Source organism: Mus caroli, unplaced genomic scaffold, assembly GCF_978045245.1.
Source record: "Mus caroli unplaced genomic scaffold, Mus_caroli_1 scaffold_13, whole genome shotgun sequence".
Lineage (NCBI taxonomy): Eukaryota > Metazoa > Chordata > Mammalia > Rodentia > Muridae > Mus > Mus caroli.
Genome location: NW_028227268.1, coordinates 111,148,005 through 111,166,897, shown reverse-complemented (window position 1 = coordinate 111,166,897; position 18,893 = coordinate 111,148,005). Strand labels below are relative to the sequence as shown.

At 40.4% G+C, this 18,893-nt stretch overlaps 1 protein-coding gene across 7 annotated transcripts in view; it reads right to left on the bottom strand.

Moving 5' to 3' along the window:
- Positions 1-18,893, bottom strand: part of Cobl (cordon-bleu WH2 repeat protein) — a 229,565-nt gene that overhangs the window by 27,935 nt on the left and 182,737 nt on the right. For all 7 annotated transcript variants that reach the window (XM_029483414.2, XM_029483412.2, XM_085829103.1 and 4 more), the window contains one exon: positions 4,642-4,951. In XM_029483414.2, the coding sequence (XP_029339274.1) occupies positions 4,642-4,951 (310 nt within the window). The remainder of the gene's footprint in view (positions 1-4,641; positions 4,952-18,893) is intronic.

The following is an 18,893-nucleotide window of genomic DNA, read 5'->3' as shown; positions in this document are numbered from 1 at the left end:
TCTTGACCATCCCTCTTAATGATACTGTTGAGCCCTTATTCTTCCCAACAGGCCCTTCCACTTTCATGTGTTTAATTTTTACTGTTACTTGGGACCCCACTGAGTTTAATTAGCTTAATTAGTGTGACTTTGGATGGGAGACTGTTTCTTAGACTGTGGGCAGCTTACTAGTAGCCATAGCACTGAGGAAAGTGACTTCCCCTTCTCTCAGCAACCATGATTTGTCAACAACTCCTGACGATGTGAGAGGGGTGAGGCCTTGAGACCCCTCCTCAAAGCATGACAGACTGTGGACAAGCTCCATTTTGTGCAAGTCTTTGGCGGGCAACCACAGCTGATGTGAGTTCTTGGGCACCATGGCCATGCCATGTAGAGCAGATAGTGCTTCCCAGTGTTCCTTCTCATCTTCTGGCTCTTACACTCTTTCTATTGTCTTTTGGGATGCAGAAGCTATAATGTGTTTTGTACTTTGGGAGGCTTGGCATGTGACTACATTTGGCTCTCCTTTTGAGAAAACTCAAATCTACAGTCATCTCTCTTATTCACATCTTACAGCAACTTTCATAACTGATGCTCCCCAAAGGAACCTTAGAACTTGGAATTTGGTGATGCTGATATACAGACAGATAAACTGCCTGATGACAGCCAGATTTGGGGGGGGGCAGTGTCCACTATTTAGAAATATTGCTAGTTCCATTATTAGTCCTCCCAGAGTGGGAGAAACAACATCCAGTCTACTTTTCCCTTCTCTGTCTATTATTTGTATTCAGACAAGGATGTTATAGTTTGAAGAAAAGGCAAGCAGAGATGGAAATAGTCATTGAGCTTATCCAACAAATCCGATTTCTCTTTTTCCTCCATGAATTGTAAATGACAGTAACAGAAACAATCATCTCAGTTACCTGTCCCTCACTGTTCTAAGAGGGAGCACTACACATTTCAATTTTACTGAGGAAGAAAGAGAAGGGAGAAATGGATTTGCAGGCCAAAGGCACTCTTTTGTCAAGCTATTCAATTAGAATAAGAAATGTTGGCGCTGGTCAACTGTAAAAGATACAGGACAGGAACAGATTTGCAAGTACATCCAGCAATTACTGTAACTACTTCCCAGGACAAAACCAGTCATGAAGCTCAGAGTGCTACTCTTGGGTGTTCCCAGAACAAGGGACCAATACCACACGAATATTACATTTGTGTGTGTGTATACCTTTTGGTCAGACTTCTTGGGAATTTATCTTTTGTACTGAGTTTAGAGGAAGACAATGGAAAGATGATGTCCCAGTTACAGGGTAAATCAGGGCAGTGAAAAATTTGCAGGTGAATGTAATCAAATGAGTTGAAGGAAAAACACCCTCTTTTCAAACTGTACTGGATATAATAAACTGGAATTATGGTCAGCCATTCTCACTTGTTTATTTTTTTTAGAAGACAGAGTTTTTAGAAGACTGAGCTTCTTAAACTTAAAACATAGGCTCCTGGGCTACTGGGTGGTACTCATCTATACAAGTACCAATGAAGAGACAGCCATAGTGGCAATGAGCTAACTCTCTAACCATAGCCACACTATTCTGAAGCCGTATCACCTGTCTACACCATAGAAAAAGGATACCTAATAGCAGAGGGTGACCCTCATGGGATTTTTGGACAGGTGCTTGGGACAGATAATACAATATTTGTGTCCCTGTTTTGAACATGCAAACCTAGGCAACCTTATCCCCCCTGCCCCCAATAAAGATGATTTAAACATGTAAAGACAAGAGAAAGGAGCCAGCTGTGAAAACCAGGACTTCTGGGCTTTTGCACGTCATGTTTCATCTTTAAGTGATTTTCAAACAGCATTTAGTGACTTCCTAAGCAAAAGAAGTGTGACAACAGAAGATCTAAGTTTAAAGATACAAGCAATTCTTACTTACCTAGTGAGCAATCCCATGCTGGACACTTTCCTCACGCTGAGGTCATGCATGACAATTTACTAGAATCCACTCTAATCCTAGAGTCCTAACCTTGCTTGTTATGACAAAAAGTTAACTTCGATCTCTCCCATCTCCTAAGGTCTTAGTCAGAGGTGACGAAGAGGAACACAACATAGCCTGGTCTTATACCATCATTATGACTCATCCAGGTTGAACCCCTTTGGGAACATAAATAGACATCTTAAGAAAAGTTGCAGAAACTAGATATTGGATTGGAATCATTCTGGGTAGAGCTAGGAATGTGGGATGAGAGACAAAACATTAGCTACAGAGGTCATGCCCATGGGGTACATACTCAGGACCCAGGGAAAGAAAGGTCCTACAAGGGGCCAGAACATTGCATGTGTCCTCCATAGGAGGCTGCCCAGAAACAAACACATTCCTTATTACTATGTCAACCACTACAACCACTATTTTCTGAAGAGGGATGCCATTATTATATTCTCTCTCTCTCCTTTTCTCTCCCCTTCTCTCTCCCATCCCCTTTTTCGCTCTACTTCCCTCCCACTCTCTGTCTGTCTCCCTCTGTCTCGCCCCACCCTCTGTGTGTGTGTGTGTAAATGGCTGAGATCAAGGCTACTGCCCTGTGAGTTCTTTTCCCTCACAATGTTAACTTGACTATGGGCTACTCATGCTCTAGAACAGGCTTTAATTCCCTTAACTGACCATTTACAGCTTGGACACCTGAAAGATACCTCTCTACCACTCCCCACCTACATTCTGCTGAGAAGTTACCTTCTGTGGTTTATTTGAACCACAAGCCACCACTTCTGCCTTTTTACAACCTGAGTTTTCAGTGTAGTATTTTGTATCTGAACATAAAACTTATCACTCTTTTATTTTTAAAAATTAGGTATTTTCTTCATTTACATTTCAAATGCTGTCCCAAAAGCCCCCCATACCCTTCCCCCCACTCCTCTACCCACCCACTCCCACTTCTTGGCCCTGGCATTTCCCTGTACTGAGGCATATAAAGTTTGCAAGACCAAGGGGCCTCTCTTCCCAATGATGGCCGACTAGGCCATCTTCTGCTACATATGCAGCTAGAGACACGAGCTCTGGGGGGTACTGGGTAGTTCATATTGTTGTTCCACCTATAGGGTTGCAGACCCCTTTAGCTCCTTGGGTATTTTCTCTTGCTCCTCCATTGGAGGCCCTGTGTTCCATCCAATAGCTGACTGTGAGCATCCACTTCTGTGTTTGCCAGGCACCTGCATAGCCTCACAAGAGACACTTTAAAAGGAGTTAATTTTATGTTTATGAGTGTTTTGACTGTATGTATGTACATGTACACACACACACACACACACACACACACACACACACACACACAGGAATGTTGCCTGCAAAGGTGAGAAGAGGATGTTAGATACTTTATAATACAGATAGTTGCTAGCCACCATGTGAGTACTTGAGAACTGAAACTGTCTCTTCTGCAAGATCAACAAGTGCTCTTTAAGCACTCCAGCCCCAAAGTCATTACTTTCTTTAAGAAACTCAGCCTCTCTCTCTAGTCACATGACTTAGGCATCTACATCTGTATTCAGTATGAACCTGGCAGGAAGGTGGAACTGACGAGAGTTCCCAAACAGTGCTCAAGGGAGCACTCACCCTAACTACCACATGGAGGTCTCTTACAGGGGCATGTTTAAGCTGATATTCTCTATAAAGTATTCAAGATCCTCTAATATCCCATTGAAGCTAAAGGGAGCAAATGTTTCCAAATATGTTTGTACACAGACTTTTTGAAGTACTATACTACAAGAAATATCTGAATAGTATCTACATCTGGAAGTTGGAAGCTCTCTCTTGTGAGTCTATGTCAATGCCTAGCAAATACAGAAGTGGATGCTCATAGTTATCTATTGGATGGAACACAGGGCCCCTAATGAAGGATCAAGAGAAAGTACCCAAGGAGTTAAAGGGGTCTGCAACCCTATAGGAGGAACAATGATATGAACTAACCAGTACCCCTCAGAGCTGTGTCTCTAGCTGCATATGTAGCAGAGGATGGTCTAGTCAGCCATCAATGGGAGGAGAGGCCCTTGGTATTGTGAAGATCATATGCCCCAGTACAGGGGAATGCCAGAGCCAAAAAGCAGGAGTGGGTGGGTTGGGGAGCAAGGCAGCGGGGAGGGTATAGGGGGCTTTGGGGATAGCATTTGAAATGTAAATAAAGAAAATATTGAATAAAAAATAAAAAAAAGAAAAGGGTTGTTTCAAAGGTCCTCAGATAAAGCCTTTAAATTTTCCACCCACACTGTCTTTTCCCCTAGTGATGCCCTTGGTCTCACCCCCTGCCAGACACAGGACATGAATTTCAACCCCCTTTTACACTGCATTGCACCTGGCAATGTTCTACATTACATATTTGGAAACACAATGAGATAGATAATTTCTGCAAAATATTTAACCTTCTCCAACCTATAGTTTTTCATTTCATGAAAGGAGAGACATGAGGTCATCTCTTGAGGGGATAAGTTAGTGTCTCTGTTATGCTTAGAGATCAGAGATACTTTTCTTTCTCACACAGCTGACTAGGTGAACAAGGTCAGATAGGAGAAAGTGGTAGGGACCAGTGCTGTGAAAAGTGCTTCAAAGAGAGGATACAGCTACTGAAACTTGTCCTCCAGCCAGAGAGGAACTGGATCCTGGGTCCATGACTCACCTTAGGATTGAGCTTCCTGAGCCATTTTTCCCCCATGATGGGCTCTTTTGGGGACCCAATTCTGGAGTTCCAGCCAGATCCTGGTCACTGCAGTCTTCCTGGTCTGTGGACCATTTATCCTTGGATCTCATGCTGTCTTGTTGTGAGTCCAGGGAGATGGCATCTGAGGGAGAGCTCATGACCCCTGAGTCCTCAGTTGTGTCCTCAGATGCAAAACAGCTGCCCACAGATGCTGTCTCCTCAGCCTCCGCTGGCACCTGAGAGACTCCACCCATGCTGCAGTGGCTGCCAGGCCCCAGAGGCAGACTCACTGGAGAGGACATACAAAGACAGGTTAACAAAGTCTACTCAGAGTGTCACGCTGCCTAACATGGGCAACATCCTTTTGACTCTGAAATGTGTGATTCAGGGCTATCCAAACAAGGAAGACCCTCTGCCAAACCAATAGCATTCTCTAAAACATTTTAACTCTGAAGGAGCCTTATGTGTATGCATAAGTGAATTCAAACTATCCCATGAAAACCTGGGCACTTGATTGGTTAGTCTTTTGTCTATCTTTGTGGTGCCGAGGATTTAACTAGATCATTGTACAATATAGAAAAGGGCTCCACCAAGGAGCTACATCTTCAAACCCTTAATTAACCCTTTAAACATGCATCTTCTAGGCAACTGTGGTGATTAAATATTCAAACTAGTGATAATAAAGACAATTTTTTGTAGTCTGACTCCTGACTTAAAATGACTTCATATATATGCATATATACACATACATGTATATATATATATATATATATATATATACATATATATATATATATAAAACAACAAGTAATGAAAAATGGGTCCATGAACTTTAAAAAGATCAAGGAAGGATATATAAAAGGGGTTGGGGGGAGGGAAGGAAAAAACAAATTATAATTTCAAAAACAACAGCAATAATAAAGATGACTTTCTTAAACAAACACGCAAACAAAAACACGAAGAATGAACAGAAACAGAGCATTCTGGTATGGAACCTTCTGGCCAGCAGCCTTATAGAATCATGTTGGAAATGTGCTCTACATGCTAGTGACATTCTTCCTCAACATTTGGACCTGTCTTAATTTTAATACTTTAGCAAATGTAAGTTTTTGTGTAAGTAAGAGATGAGCCTGGAAGGGAAGGTAAAATTAAAAAGTATCAGAACCCAAGAACCAGTAGTTGATGTCCTTAAGCATTAAGTAAAAGCACACGGGGAGATGGTGGGCAGAGCTCTGTGTGGCTTTCTCCTGACATTAGAGTTTGTCTCTATTGAGACCTGATAGGAAAAACTACAGTCATCCTGCTAACTGGAGACAGGTTAACTAGCAATTGTGAGAGGTGACTTTATTCTCTTCTAGGGTGTCAGAAAGCTGTAGAGCTGTAGTTTGAAGGATATAAGTCTATAAATAGTCTTTAGACTATTTGTACTCTAGAGTTTCAGTTGAGTCAGTAGACATGGAGTTTTCTGATCTTAAGATTTGAGGCTAGAACCATGTACTGTGTTCCAAACTTGCTCTCCTTCCCATAAACAGCCCCTGGGCTTGTTATACGATTATAGGGCTCACATATGTGCAAATGTATCTCCAATGATATTACTGTGCATTAATATGGACCACATCCTGTATCTCTAAAAATTATATCTCAACAGCAACTAACAACATCTAATTAACAAAGCAGAAAGAAATCCCTTCATGTGTTGCTTTATGTGAGGTCTTGAGCAATAAAAAATACATAAAAAGTGAACAGTTATAAAGAATACAAACTTCACAGAAAGAAGCTCAAAGCAAACGTAGAAGTACAGAGAAGGGGGTTGGGAAAGGCAAATGCAGAAAGCAATGCATTAAATTCCAGAGTGCTGCTGAGCAAGAACAGTTTTCACATTCTTCTTTAGGCTATCTTGAGGCTCAGCATCCTCCTGCCTCAGCCCCTTCAGTGCTGGAACGAAGCTTTGCACTACCATGCCCAGCTGCAAAACTTGACAAGAAAGACTATAGAAGACACACTGCGTGTGTGTGATGGTTACTGTCAACTTGACAGGATCTATAAGGATCAGGGCATGTCTATGAAGGGATTTCTAGATCAGCTTAACTGAAGTAACTGAGGCAGGGAGACCCACATTAAGTGTGGGTGACGTCATTCGGTGGGCCAGGGCACTGGATTGGATAATAGCAAGCTGAGCAGCAATACTCACTTCTGTTTTCTGAGTTCTGATGCCAGGTGACTGGATCCCTCATGTTACTGCTGCCACACCTTCCTCAGCACAATGGCTATACCCTAGAACTGTGAGCCAAAATAAATCTATCCTCCTTTATGTTCCCCTCCTCAGGAACTTTACCATAGGCACGAGAAAAGTAATCAATGCACATGAACTTACACAACCTACATACAATTCTTGTCCACTATTTGGTGAAAAGCTTTGAAATTGTTCTCACTCTCTCTGTACAGTGAGAAGCTTTGAAATTGTTCTCTTCTCTCTGTAAAGTCTTTGAATCAGCTCCTATGCTACTTACTCCAGACATCAATCCCCACTCAGAACTCTGATCCCTTGAAGCCACATATCCAGACTCCACAGGGAGGATCTGCTAGCTGCCATTCACTTCTCCCTTCCCTTTGGCTTTCTTGTTGCCCTTTTTGGCTCTATGAATCATACTTATGTCCTTACGCTTGTACAGGGAACATTTTCCTGACTATTAAGTGAACTATACCCCAGTCCCCACTCATATTGTGATGTGAAGACTGCTTTTATTATTTGACAGTTTCAGACATGTGTTTGGATCATTTGTCCTATCCATCTTTCAAAGCCTTCCTCCTCACTCCTGGTGTGGACCTCTTCTTCTCAGCCTTCTTTTGTCTCCTCTTTGCTTGGGACCCACTGAGTGGATCTGGGATTATTTCTGTGGGTGTGGATGGGACTAGTTTTGGAGCATGTCCTGCCTTGCTTTTTGCCACCGTCACTAAAGAAACAGGCTGTTACAGGGCCAAGAAGTGGGAGTGGGTGGGTACAGGAGTGGGTGGGGGAGCATGTGAGGGACTTTTGGGATAGCATTGGAAATGTAAATGAAATAAATGCCTAATAAAAAAATTCTAAAAAAAAAAAAAAAGAAACAGGCTGTTATAGTTTGAATGAGAATGGCCCCATAGGCTCATTTATTTCAATATTTTGGTCCCAGTTGGCAGACTGTTAGAAAGGCTTAAGAGATGTGGTCTTGTTGGAGGAAATGTGTCACTGGGGGTGGACTTTGAGGTCTCAAGAGCCTACACTAGACTCACTATCCCTTTTTCTGCAACCTATGGGTCAGATACAAGCTTTCAACCATTGCTCTAGTGCCATGCCTGCCTCAGTGCTGCCTCAGTGTTCCCTGACATGATGCAAATGAACTAGCTCTCTGAAACTATGAGCAACCTTTCAATTAAATACTTTCTTTTAATAAGCTTCCTTGGCCATGATATCTCTTCATAGCAATAGAACAGTAGCTAAATCACAGGTCAAATAAATCCAATAATTACTTTTCTGTGCTGAATAAAAACAACTTGTAACAGTAAAGAATAAAGCCTAATGATTTGTGTTCAAATTCTAAAAGACTTGTTTCTTGGCTCCTCACAGTGCTATATAGATATCACTTAAGATCTCTATTTCCAGGTGGCTGGTAGGATGGAGCAAACTCCATGACTGACTGGGACCTGGTAACATGGTTTTCAAGCCCAACTCAGTTTATGAGGGGACAGGCACAAATTAATGGCCATCCCATGGTGATTGACAACTCTCATGAACTTTCTACAGGCCAAGTAAGGGAGAATGGAGTGAAAAGGACTTTGTATATAGGAGGTGACACACAAATATTCAGTGCTGTGTATATTCTTTCTTTCATCTCTGCAGTAGCTACTACTGTGCTCTGACAGTCATTTCTCAGCTGGCCCTATAGTAAGTGTGAGTGTTTAGGACAAAGACATTCCCTTGGTTCCTGAATCCTATGGAGACTCAGAGGCATCAGTTATGGAAGGGAGAGTCCATCTTACCTCCACCATTTTTCTAGCCAGTTAGGGAAATGTCAAATGGATCTCTATTCAGGACCTGCATGATCTCAATTCAGGACCCTTCAGAGAATATCATAGTGAGTGCTAAGGCCAAAGTTCTCTTGCCCAGACAGACCTTCCATTTCCTCTGGATGATGGTCTTACAGGTTGAAGCTAGGACACAGCCATGTCATACCATCTATACCTGGGAGTGAGCTGACAGAGCCAACCAGATGCATGTGGGAAAAACCTTTTTGAAGCTTTATCCGAGTCTCCCAAGAGAAGTCACATGGTAATTAAAATAGTAACTATACAAATGCTTAAAGATGCTGGGGGACATGGATGCCAGGCCTGCGTAGGTCAGTGGTAACTCATATTGCTCAGAATACAGGGTAGGCACAGCTATAGTCAAGGAAGGGCTACATTTGCAGAGGCTCTTCTAAAACTTCAAATTTCCATATGTCCCTCAAGACAAAATCCTATCTACCAAATATGTGAATATTTTCCGGGATCCCCTCTTGAGAAGCAAAGAAGTACAGATTTTCAGAGAGGTACAAATGTCTCTCTAAGGCCAATCTCAATTGGCATCATCTGCCAGGTAATTTCTGATCATTTGGGCCAGTTGGAGAATCTTTTGTTTGACTCAGATGCCACGAGCCACAATCGCCTTTTCTTCTGGCTAGCTCCAAAGATTAGCCCCATGAACCTTATCATTTTTCCCCCCACAATTTCGAAAGGAGATAATGGTTAAAGGTGTTTTGTTCCTATCAGTTCTAAAGAGAAAAGGAGTAGGTGGAGTTGCCCTGGCTGTGCAGCAGTCTCTGTGTTCTACCCTTTCTACATGTAGCTTCCAACCCTCACACCAGGATTCCAAAGACCACTGAATTCTGAGTCTGAAGGCCACACTCCAGCCCAAGTCCTTCTCTGACCTCTAGACACTCCTCTTGCCAGTCCGTAAAATAAGTATAAGTTGGTTGTGGTAATCTCTAGAATCTCTGATAGGCTCAGACTATTCTTTGAAATCTCAAATTAAGACATGGCAAAGACTCATTCATTGTTTCCCCGATAACTAGTTCTGTATCTTAAGAGTGGACAGCATCAGGGGCTGGAGAGATGGCTCAGTGGTTAAGAGCACTGACTGCTCTTCCAGAGGTCCTGAGTTCAATTCCCAGCAACCACATGGTGACTTACAACCATCTGTAATGGGATCTGATGCCCTCTTCTGGTGTGGCTGAAGACAACTACAGTGTACTCATATAAATAAATAAATAATTTTTTTAAAAAAGAGATGGACAGCTTCATCTTTTTATCCTTTCTACCTCTCTCTCTCTCTCTCTCTCTCTCTCTCTCTCTCTCTGTGTGTGTATGTGTGTGTGTATGTGTGTGTGTGTGTGTGTGTGTGTGAGAGAGAGAGAGAGCCTTTTCAAAGAAAGTCAGCCATTATTTTTAAGTTAATTAATATGATGTCAAATTTACTTTGCTATGAAGATGTGAAAAACCTTTTTTGAACTCAACAACAAAATATTTGGAAATGTGAAAACACATTTTGCCTTTAGTGAAAGCCACTAATATAAATTCATAGTAAGTTCTCTTCCAGAACTTTATCCTTCCTCTGTCTACTTAAAGTATGTAAAGCCATGCAACAGAATCCACATAGGGACTTTGGAAATATTTCTAGTTAAAGTGTAAGGATTTAATGCTAAGGGTTATTAACTAGTAGCTCATGTTAGACAACTATGCTCAGTCCTGTAGTTCATTTATACACGTCTTTCACAACATCAACGGGGAAAAATATCAAGCCTTAAACACCAATCTCTTCAAGTAGACAATGATCTATGATGATTCAGGTTAAAAAGTTTTAAATCTAATACAGTGTAAAGTATGCATTTAAAATGACATTTTGATTGCAGACCAGTGTTGGGGTCCCTGTTGGGGTCCAAGGCTCTCTTATGATGTTGCATAGTACATTGACAGAAGGGTAAGGAAGAGAACCACTGATACTCAACATCATATGGTGTTGACAATCTAGAATGCTTGTAGGTCACATGTTGTATTTCACTTCTAAAACTTCAAATTTCCATATGTCCCTCAAGACAAAATCCTATCTACCATAGAGAAGCTTTACTTACAATGAATTTACCTTTTATTGCTATTTTGATCAACAAAGGAAAGAGTCTTATATCATATTCATTTTTCTTTGCTGGTCATTATGAAAGGAGAATCCTCAAAAGTTGATTTTACTAAATTTATATATATGACCTAGATGAAAAAGACAAAATATTTCTGTGTCCGACACTGTGCCTTGTGGGTTCCATACACTATACAGAGCCAACAGGTGATGTCCATCCTCCATCTCAATCTACTGTGTTAGTTTTCTATGTTAGAAGTACTGGGAACAAGGTGAAAATAAGGCAAAGACTCCTAATCTAGTGATGCAAAGTCACATGAAGCATTTTAGTATACTTTTCTGTATTTCCTGAGTAATTCTAAACCACCACACTCTTCTTTCCTTTTTTAAAGCAACACCCAAAAATTTCCACCATGAATTCAAGAATTACAACAGGTTGTAACAGCCTTACTGTACTAAAAAAATTAATGCCTTCTTATTATTTCATACAAATGCTTCATTAATTAAAACATTAAAATCTGAAGACTCAAAATGCCACTCATTGTATTTTCATGACCAGCACCCTCCATAGAAAAATGAATACAATTCTCCTTCTCTAATAGGCAGGGCTTTAGACCACATCTCTTCTTCCTTGAATTAATTTCCATTCCACAGTCTAATAAAAAATGATCTTAACTGAATATTTTTTGTTCAAGATATATTTTAAACCCTTTTGTATAAAATGTTTATAAGTGAAAGGTAAGTTTTCTATTTCTTTTCACTGTTTGGTAATACTATTAAATCCTTTTGTGTGCTGAGTTATTGCCACAACGATTACTAATCAAGGAAAACAGTATAAATATTTCCCTTTTGCCTGTGATGTTAGGATTTTTGTGTATTTTAGATAAGCATTCTACCACTGGGCTGCACCCTCTGCTACACAAACACACTAAAAATGTTGAAATTTACTAAACAAAATGATAAAATACTGCTAATGAGTCTTATAATGAATCAAATGAGGCTTTTTCTCCCCCACGGGTTGCCTGGAAATGTCTGGAGTCCTTCTTGCTAAAATGAGGCAGTTTTCAGCATGAAGTTAATTCATAACTTTCATTTTCATCAGATACAAGCACCAAAAAATCCTGTTCGCTCAGGCAGAGGTGAAATAAAAGAGTTTTCTTATGGCTACATCATTCCATTCAATTTTCAAAAGCTCTTCTTCTGTTATATGCCAAAAATAATTGACCTGTCACAAAAATTATGCTTAATGATCTATAATTGGGCAGCATAGTTAGGTCCTTTATCAATTTGGTTGGAGAGAAGAACTGGAAAGTACCTGATATTCGGAAGTGTTCTCTGTCACTAGTGTTATACTGACAAGCTCAACCATGTCAGTATCTCCACTGCTTTAGTTAGGTTCTGACAGAGAGGCTCATCTACTGCAAAAAACTGCAGCCTAGTGATGTTCCCAGTGCTTAAGGAGGATGTCTGCATTTATAAAGAAGAAGAGTCTTTGGGAAGCCTGGAGGGGACATGGAATGGTGCTGGTGTATTTATTCACATCAGTTTTAGAAAAGGTACAAGACACCTAGAAGGGGCTCCCTTGACAGATCTGGAGCTCTCACAGGGAAACACAGAGCTGGTGAAGGACCCATATAAGCACAGGGTGGCAGTTGAAGATTTGAGGGGATGAAGTCTATAGAGAATATTCAGGGAAGGTAGTGAATTGAACATTCATTCTAAATAGGGGAGCCAGGAAGCTGACTACTGAACCAGGTTTTGGGGAAAACTTTTTGGAAGGTCGAGATGAACAGTCTGATGATGGACTAATGTCCACAGGCAGCTTGGGAAATGCTCAGTACTGTTGAGTGGCCAGGGTTCCAGTATCTCATGTTACATATGTGACTGCATGTGCACATATATGCAAATTGTCAGAGGTGTGTACAGGGAGTCGAGTTTAGGAATGATCTTTGAGAGAGTCTCTGTCATCAGTGCCACATGGAGTCTGCTTTCACTAGTGTCTGTAAATGCTGTGCTTTCTCACCAAAACTTGCCAGTTCTCACAGTTCTCATAAAGTGAAGTTGGCTTGCTACTCTTCAAAATTATATCCTCTTTAGCTTGATACAACTGTTTAGTATCTCATCTGAATGCCATTATCAATTCATCCAAAGGGCCAGGCCTCTGAAGACCATCCCATGGTGAAGGGGACAGTATCAGAAAACTCAACATAGACCATGGCCACATCTCTGGTTATCTTAAGAATCAAATATTTTATTCTTTGCATCAACTTATCCTTATCCCTTTAGCATGTGAACTATGCCTAGTCCTAGAAGCCCTAATGTACCTACTAGAGTCTCAGTGTAAGAAAATGCAAACTTACTTCAGTATAAGATAGAGTTACATTCTTACTGCTGTAACCCTTTCATTAAAAATATGCATAAAGAACTGCTTCTGCTTTTGTCTCCTCCACCTCCTTCCCTCCCTCCCCATCATCCAACCATCTCATGGGCAGCCTATTTTTCAATTGCTGGGTGGGTCCATTGCTCCTAACCAACCCTAGCTACAAAAGGTAGTAGAAGATAAAACAAAACGTGGCTAACGTGAAAAACTTGAACATAATGACAGGTCTAATGATGGATATGTGTTTGGAACTGGTCCTAAGAAAATTTTCTCATGACCTCTGTCAGAGTTATTGAAGAATCTAGCCTCATTCATCTTTGACAACTGGATCGGAAAAGTGAGTTTTGGATAAGTGCTGGCCATGATAACTGGCATATGGTTTTTCCACTGGCTGGAACGAAGCATAGTCAAAAAGTTTCAGTTCATGAAGCCATCAAATACATGGTAAAGACTTATCTCTTAGAATTTCAAGTTATATCAACTAAATACACACATATGTTTTGATTAAGTCATTCAAGATAAAGCTATTTCTTACAATGAAAGAGTTCTATCTAATAAATGTTTACATTTTTTTTCTGACTCAAGATAGACGTTTCAATTGTAGAAACCTTTATTTTCAAAGCATAGTAATTTGATGGGTACACTACCCATGCCTTACCTTTTCTAAGCATATTTATTTGTATTAAACATGAGTATAATCCAATTGAGGATATGCTCGCTGGAGAACACCTGGAGAACACTTCTTTTGTCAGACAGTTGGCCCATTGCCTCCTAACCTTGACTTTGAGTATGGAGCAATGCCAGTGTGATTTAGAGGCAAGTCTTCCTTCCTGGAGGTCATGCTCAGTCAGGTGTCTCCCTTTTCTAGCTCCTTGCCCCACTATGTGGGAGTCTGTATGGTAACACAATTTCTTTATATAATCTCCCTGTAGAAAGTTGTAGGATTTTTTTGTTCTACATATTGATATCAAAACCTTGACCAAAGGTTTCTAAATGCATATGTTTTGAAGGATGGGTACTTAATTTCCATGAACATTCTTCAAATTTTATTTTAAACTTTATTATAAAAATTTTCAAAAATATTCACATATCAAAAATAATGAGATCAGGTCCAAATACTATTCAACTCAACAAACTTCTATACAGTTAGAGTAGCCATTCAAAATAGAAGCTGTGGAGCTTCACGTTGGGTTTCATACTCTTGCTATCAAATATATTTTCATGGATTTATCTACCACCAAAAATCTACAGGGTTATAACTAGAAAAAAATTAACTTTATATCTTCTTTGACAATTTCCTCATATTTTTTTGCCTGCATTTGTTCCTGCCCCACCCCCTGTTTAGTCTTGTTTCTTTTTTGCCTGTTACACAGTACCCAGATACACATTTGAATACACATGAACGTATATTATTGGGTAGCATCTGCACATGAGGCAGAACATGTTTTTTTTTTCTTGTCCTGAGGTTATGTGACCTCACTTAATATTATTCATTCTAAGTCCATTCATTTTCCTGAATCTTTTGTGATTCCACTTTTCTTTAGAGCTGGATTTTCATTATCGATCCATCGAGTTGGTGAGCAGCTAGGTTGATTTCAATTCTTTTCCAGAGTAAAGAAAGCAACAATAAACATAAAGCCTCAACCCAAGTATTTCTGTTGTAGGGGACAGAGTTCTTGGTGCAGGTCCAGGAGTGAAACAGCAGGGTTGCAAGGTAGTTCTAATTTTAAGTTTGAGAGAGAGAGACACTGTCAAACTTATAGATACAATGGCTGTATTAATTTGCACCCCTCCTTGTAAAACAGTGAATAAAGATTTCTCCACTCCACATCCCTTTCAAACATTTTATTGTCAGATTTGTTGAAGATAGTCATTCTGACTGGAGCAACATAGTATTTCAGAGTAGTTTTTCATTTGTAATTCCCTGATCACTTTTAAAAATAGTTACTGGTATTGGATGGATCACAGGGGCCCCAATGGAGGATCAAGAGAAAGTACCCAAGGAGCTAAAGGGATCTGCAACCCTATAGGTGGAACAACAATATGAGCTAACCAGTACCCCCCGGAGCTCGTGTCTCTAGCTGCATATGTAGCAGAAGATGGCCTAGTTGGCCATCATTAGAAGGAGAGGCCCTTGGTATTGCAAACTTTATATGCCTCAGTACAGGGGAATGCCAGGACCAAGAAGTAGGAGTGGGTGGGTAGGGGAGGGGGGGAGGGCATGGGGGACTTTGGGGATATGGAAATGTAAATGAATGGAAATGTGTATTTGGGCATTGGAAATGTAAATGAAGAAAATACCTAATAAAAAAAGAAAAAATACTGGTTAAAAAAGTTACTGGTCCTCAAGTAATACTATGTCTAATTTTTTGATCTTAGCCATTCTAACTGGTGTGAGGTGGAATCTCAGGGATGTTTTGTTTTATATTTCCCTGATGACTAAGGATGTTGAACATTTCTTTAGGTGCTCCTCTGAAATCCTGGGCATATACCCAAAAGATTCTCCAACATCTAACAAGGTCACATGGTGCACTATGTTCATAGTAGCCTTGTTTATAATAGCCAGAAGCTGGAAAGAACCCAGATGTCCTTCAACAGAGGAATGGATACAGAAAATGTGGTACATTTACATAATGGAGTACTACTCAGCTATTAAAAACAATGAATTCTTGAAATTCTTAGGCAAATGGATGGAACTATAAAATAGTATCCTGAGTGAGGTAACCCAACCACAAAAGAACACACATGGTATTCACTCACTGATAAGTGGATATTAGCCCAAAAGCTCAGAATACCCAAGATACAATTTATAGACCATATGAAGCTCAAGAAAAAGGAAGACCAAAGTGTGGGTGCTCCAGTCCTTCTTATAAAAGCGAACAAAATATTCATGGGAGCAAATACGGAGACCAACTGTAGACAGAGACTGAAGGACAAATACTGCCCCACTTGGGGATACATCCTATATACAGTCACTAAACCCCGACACTATTGTGGATGTGCTGGCTGAAAGGGGCCTGATATAGCTGTCTCCTGAGAGGCTCTGTCAGAGCCTGACAAATGGAGATGAGCCAACCATTGGATTGAGCACGGGGACTTCAGTGGAGGAGCTAGAGAAAGGACTGAAGGAGCTGAAGGGGTTTCAGCCCCATAGGAGGAACACAATATAAACCAACCAGACCCCGCATTACTAAGCCACCAACTAAGGAGTACACATGGAGGGACTCATGGCTCCAGCAGCACATGTAGTAGAAGACAGCCTTGTCAGGCATCAGTGGGAGGAGAGGCCCTTGGACCTGTGAAGGCTGGATGGACCGCCCCAGTGTAGGGGAATTTGAGGGTGGGGAGGCGGGAGTGGGCTGGTGGGTAGGGGAACACCCTCATAGAAACACGGGGAGAGAGGATGGAATAGGAGGTTTCTGGGGGAGGGCCAGAAAGAGGATAACATTTGAAATGTAAATAAAATATCCAATAAAAGATAGTTACTGGTCATTTGCTTCACCCTCTTCTATGTTTTAGAACTGTCTATTCAGTTCATTTACCCATTCATTGGTTGGCAGTTTCCATGGTATTTAACTTCTGAAGTTCTCTGTGAATTCTGGATATTATCCCTTTGTTTGAAGTATAGCTGGTAAAGATTTTCTTCCATTCTGTAGACTGTCTGCATGGTATGCTGTTTTTTCCCTCTTTGCTGTAAGAAAAATTTTATCTTTTTTTTTATAGACCCGTCTATTGATACTTGGGACTAGTTTCTGTGGTACTGGTGTTCTTTTAAAGAAGTTCACACCGACCCCTTAGTTTGTATATTTTGATGGATAAATATGTAATTTTCATAAATGTTTTGATAAACACTTGCCTGTTTTAACAATGGTTTAATTATGCTTTATGCATAGGGGAATATACTGAGAATTTCTAAAGTAATATTTTTAAAATTTTGCTCCATTTCTTAAGTTTTAAGTATCTTTATTTTCTTTAGAGTCAATTCCTTTAATCAATCTTTCTTTTATGCATTTAAAAAGTGGTCTGGCTGGCCATGATGGAGCACACCTTTAATCCTGGCACTTGTGGGGCTGGAGGAGCTTTGTGAGTACACTAGTCTGGTCTACACAGTGAGTTCTCAACCAGTTGCAGCTACACGGTGAGATTTACGAGGCGGGGGGGGGGGGGAGGGGGGAAGGGAGAATATGGAGGACAAATGGTCTGGTAATTCTTGGCTCTCTCGTGTTTCCATGAGAATGGCAGCAATGGCAGGAAGTAGGTTTCCTTGGCATTCATGAATCTCAGTATATTCTTACTTTGGTACAAAAGGCTTAAAGACAGCAGTCCTAGATGCTGCACATGGAACAGAGTTAGACTAATTAGAATTCCACTGCACCACTGGGCAGTGGTGGCACACGCCTCGAGGCCAGCCTGGTCTACAAAGCGAGTTCCAGGACAGCCAGCAGGGCTATGCAGAGAAACCCTGTCTCGAAAAACCAAACAAAAACAAAAACAGAATTCCACTGCACTGAAAGACTGCTTGACTTCTTGAGTTAAGCCATGCATTGACATAGGTAACTGAGTTTCTAAATACTGTAATCACTATTTTGGCTTGCTGGTCAGTGTTTACATTTAGTCCTCATCAAAATAAGGTTCCATTTTATTTTTACATGCTGTTCTTGTTGGATTGTTGTTGTTGTTAACTAGACGAGACACAAATACGTTCTCTCCTCAAGTTGCTTTTGATTAAGATATTTTATCATAGCAAGAGACACACTAACTAAGACACATGCTTTCTTTAGCATATAGCCAAACAAGATTCCTTGTTTTAAATTCATGGTAATATTATGGCTTGAAAAGTAATCTACAGTATTCGAGTACTGACTAATCACTATGAGATAGAGATCAGGACAACATGGATCCATTTGAGAGTCTCATCATAGGACTGGGTCTTTGCATTCTGTGGCTGGCATCTATCTATCTTCTGTTTAATTCGTGTGACACCTCCAGTGGAGATACCATGATTCCTAATTTGCAAATTGTAAAAAAAGTTCAGAGATAGAGAAATGGGTCAGCAGGTAAAGACACATGCTGTGAAGCCCTACAATCTTAGCTTGATTTCTTAACCCACAGAATAAAAGAGAACTGACTCTCAAATTTGTTCTCTGACCTTATATATGTACTATAGCATTCATGCCCCTACTCCTATACATACAGAGAAAATAACTAAATAGGTAAAATATTTTAAAAGTCCAACTAACAAATTATTTTTCCTACCCTTGAGGGTACGTGTGATAGAAAGTCTGCCAGACTCAGAAAAGCAGCAAGCATATTAAAAAGAATCACAAAAGCTCACTTAGGCAAGGATTAACTCAAGTAAGGTTATATTAACTCACCAAGAAAATATAATCAGAACCGTACTAGAATATTTGCTATTAACATTTTCTAAGCTGAATGATCCTTTACATTCAATTGAACAAGTTTTAGTCACATATATCCAAGGCTTGCAGAGGATTTGAAAGTATTTTTTAATAAAAACACTTCAAGTCTTTCTTAAGTACTTCTGCGGCCTCCCCTCTGAATGGAACAGGAAGGCTGGGAGTGGAGAGCAGTTGCTGCTGCCAAGAACAAAAGGAAGCCTTCGTTTCCACTGTCAAAATAGAAACACTGTCTCCAAGTCGTCTAGTGTACAAAAACATGTGACTTTTATTTAATCAACACCTCAGAAAA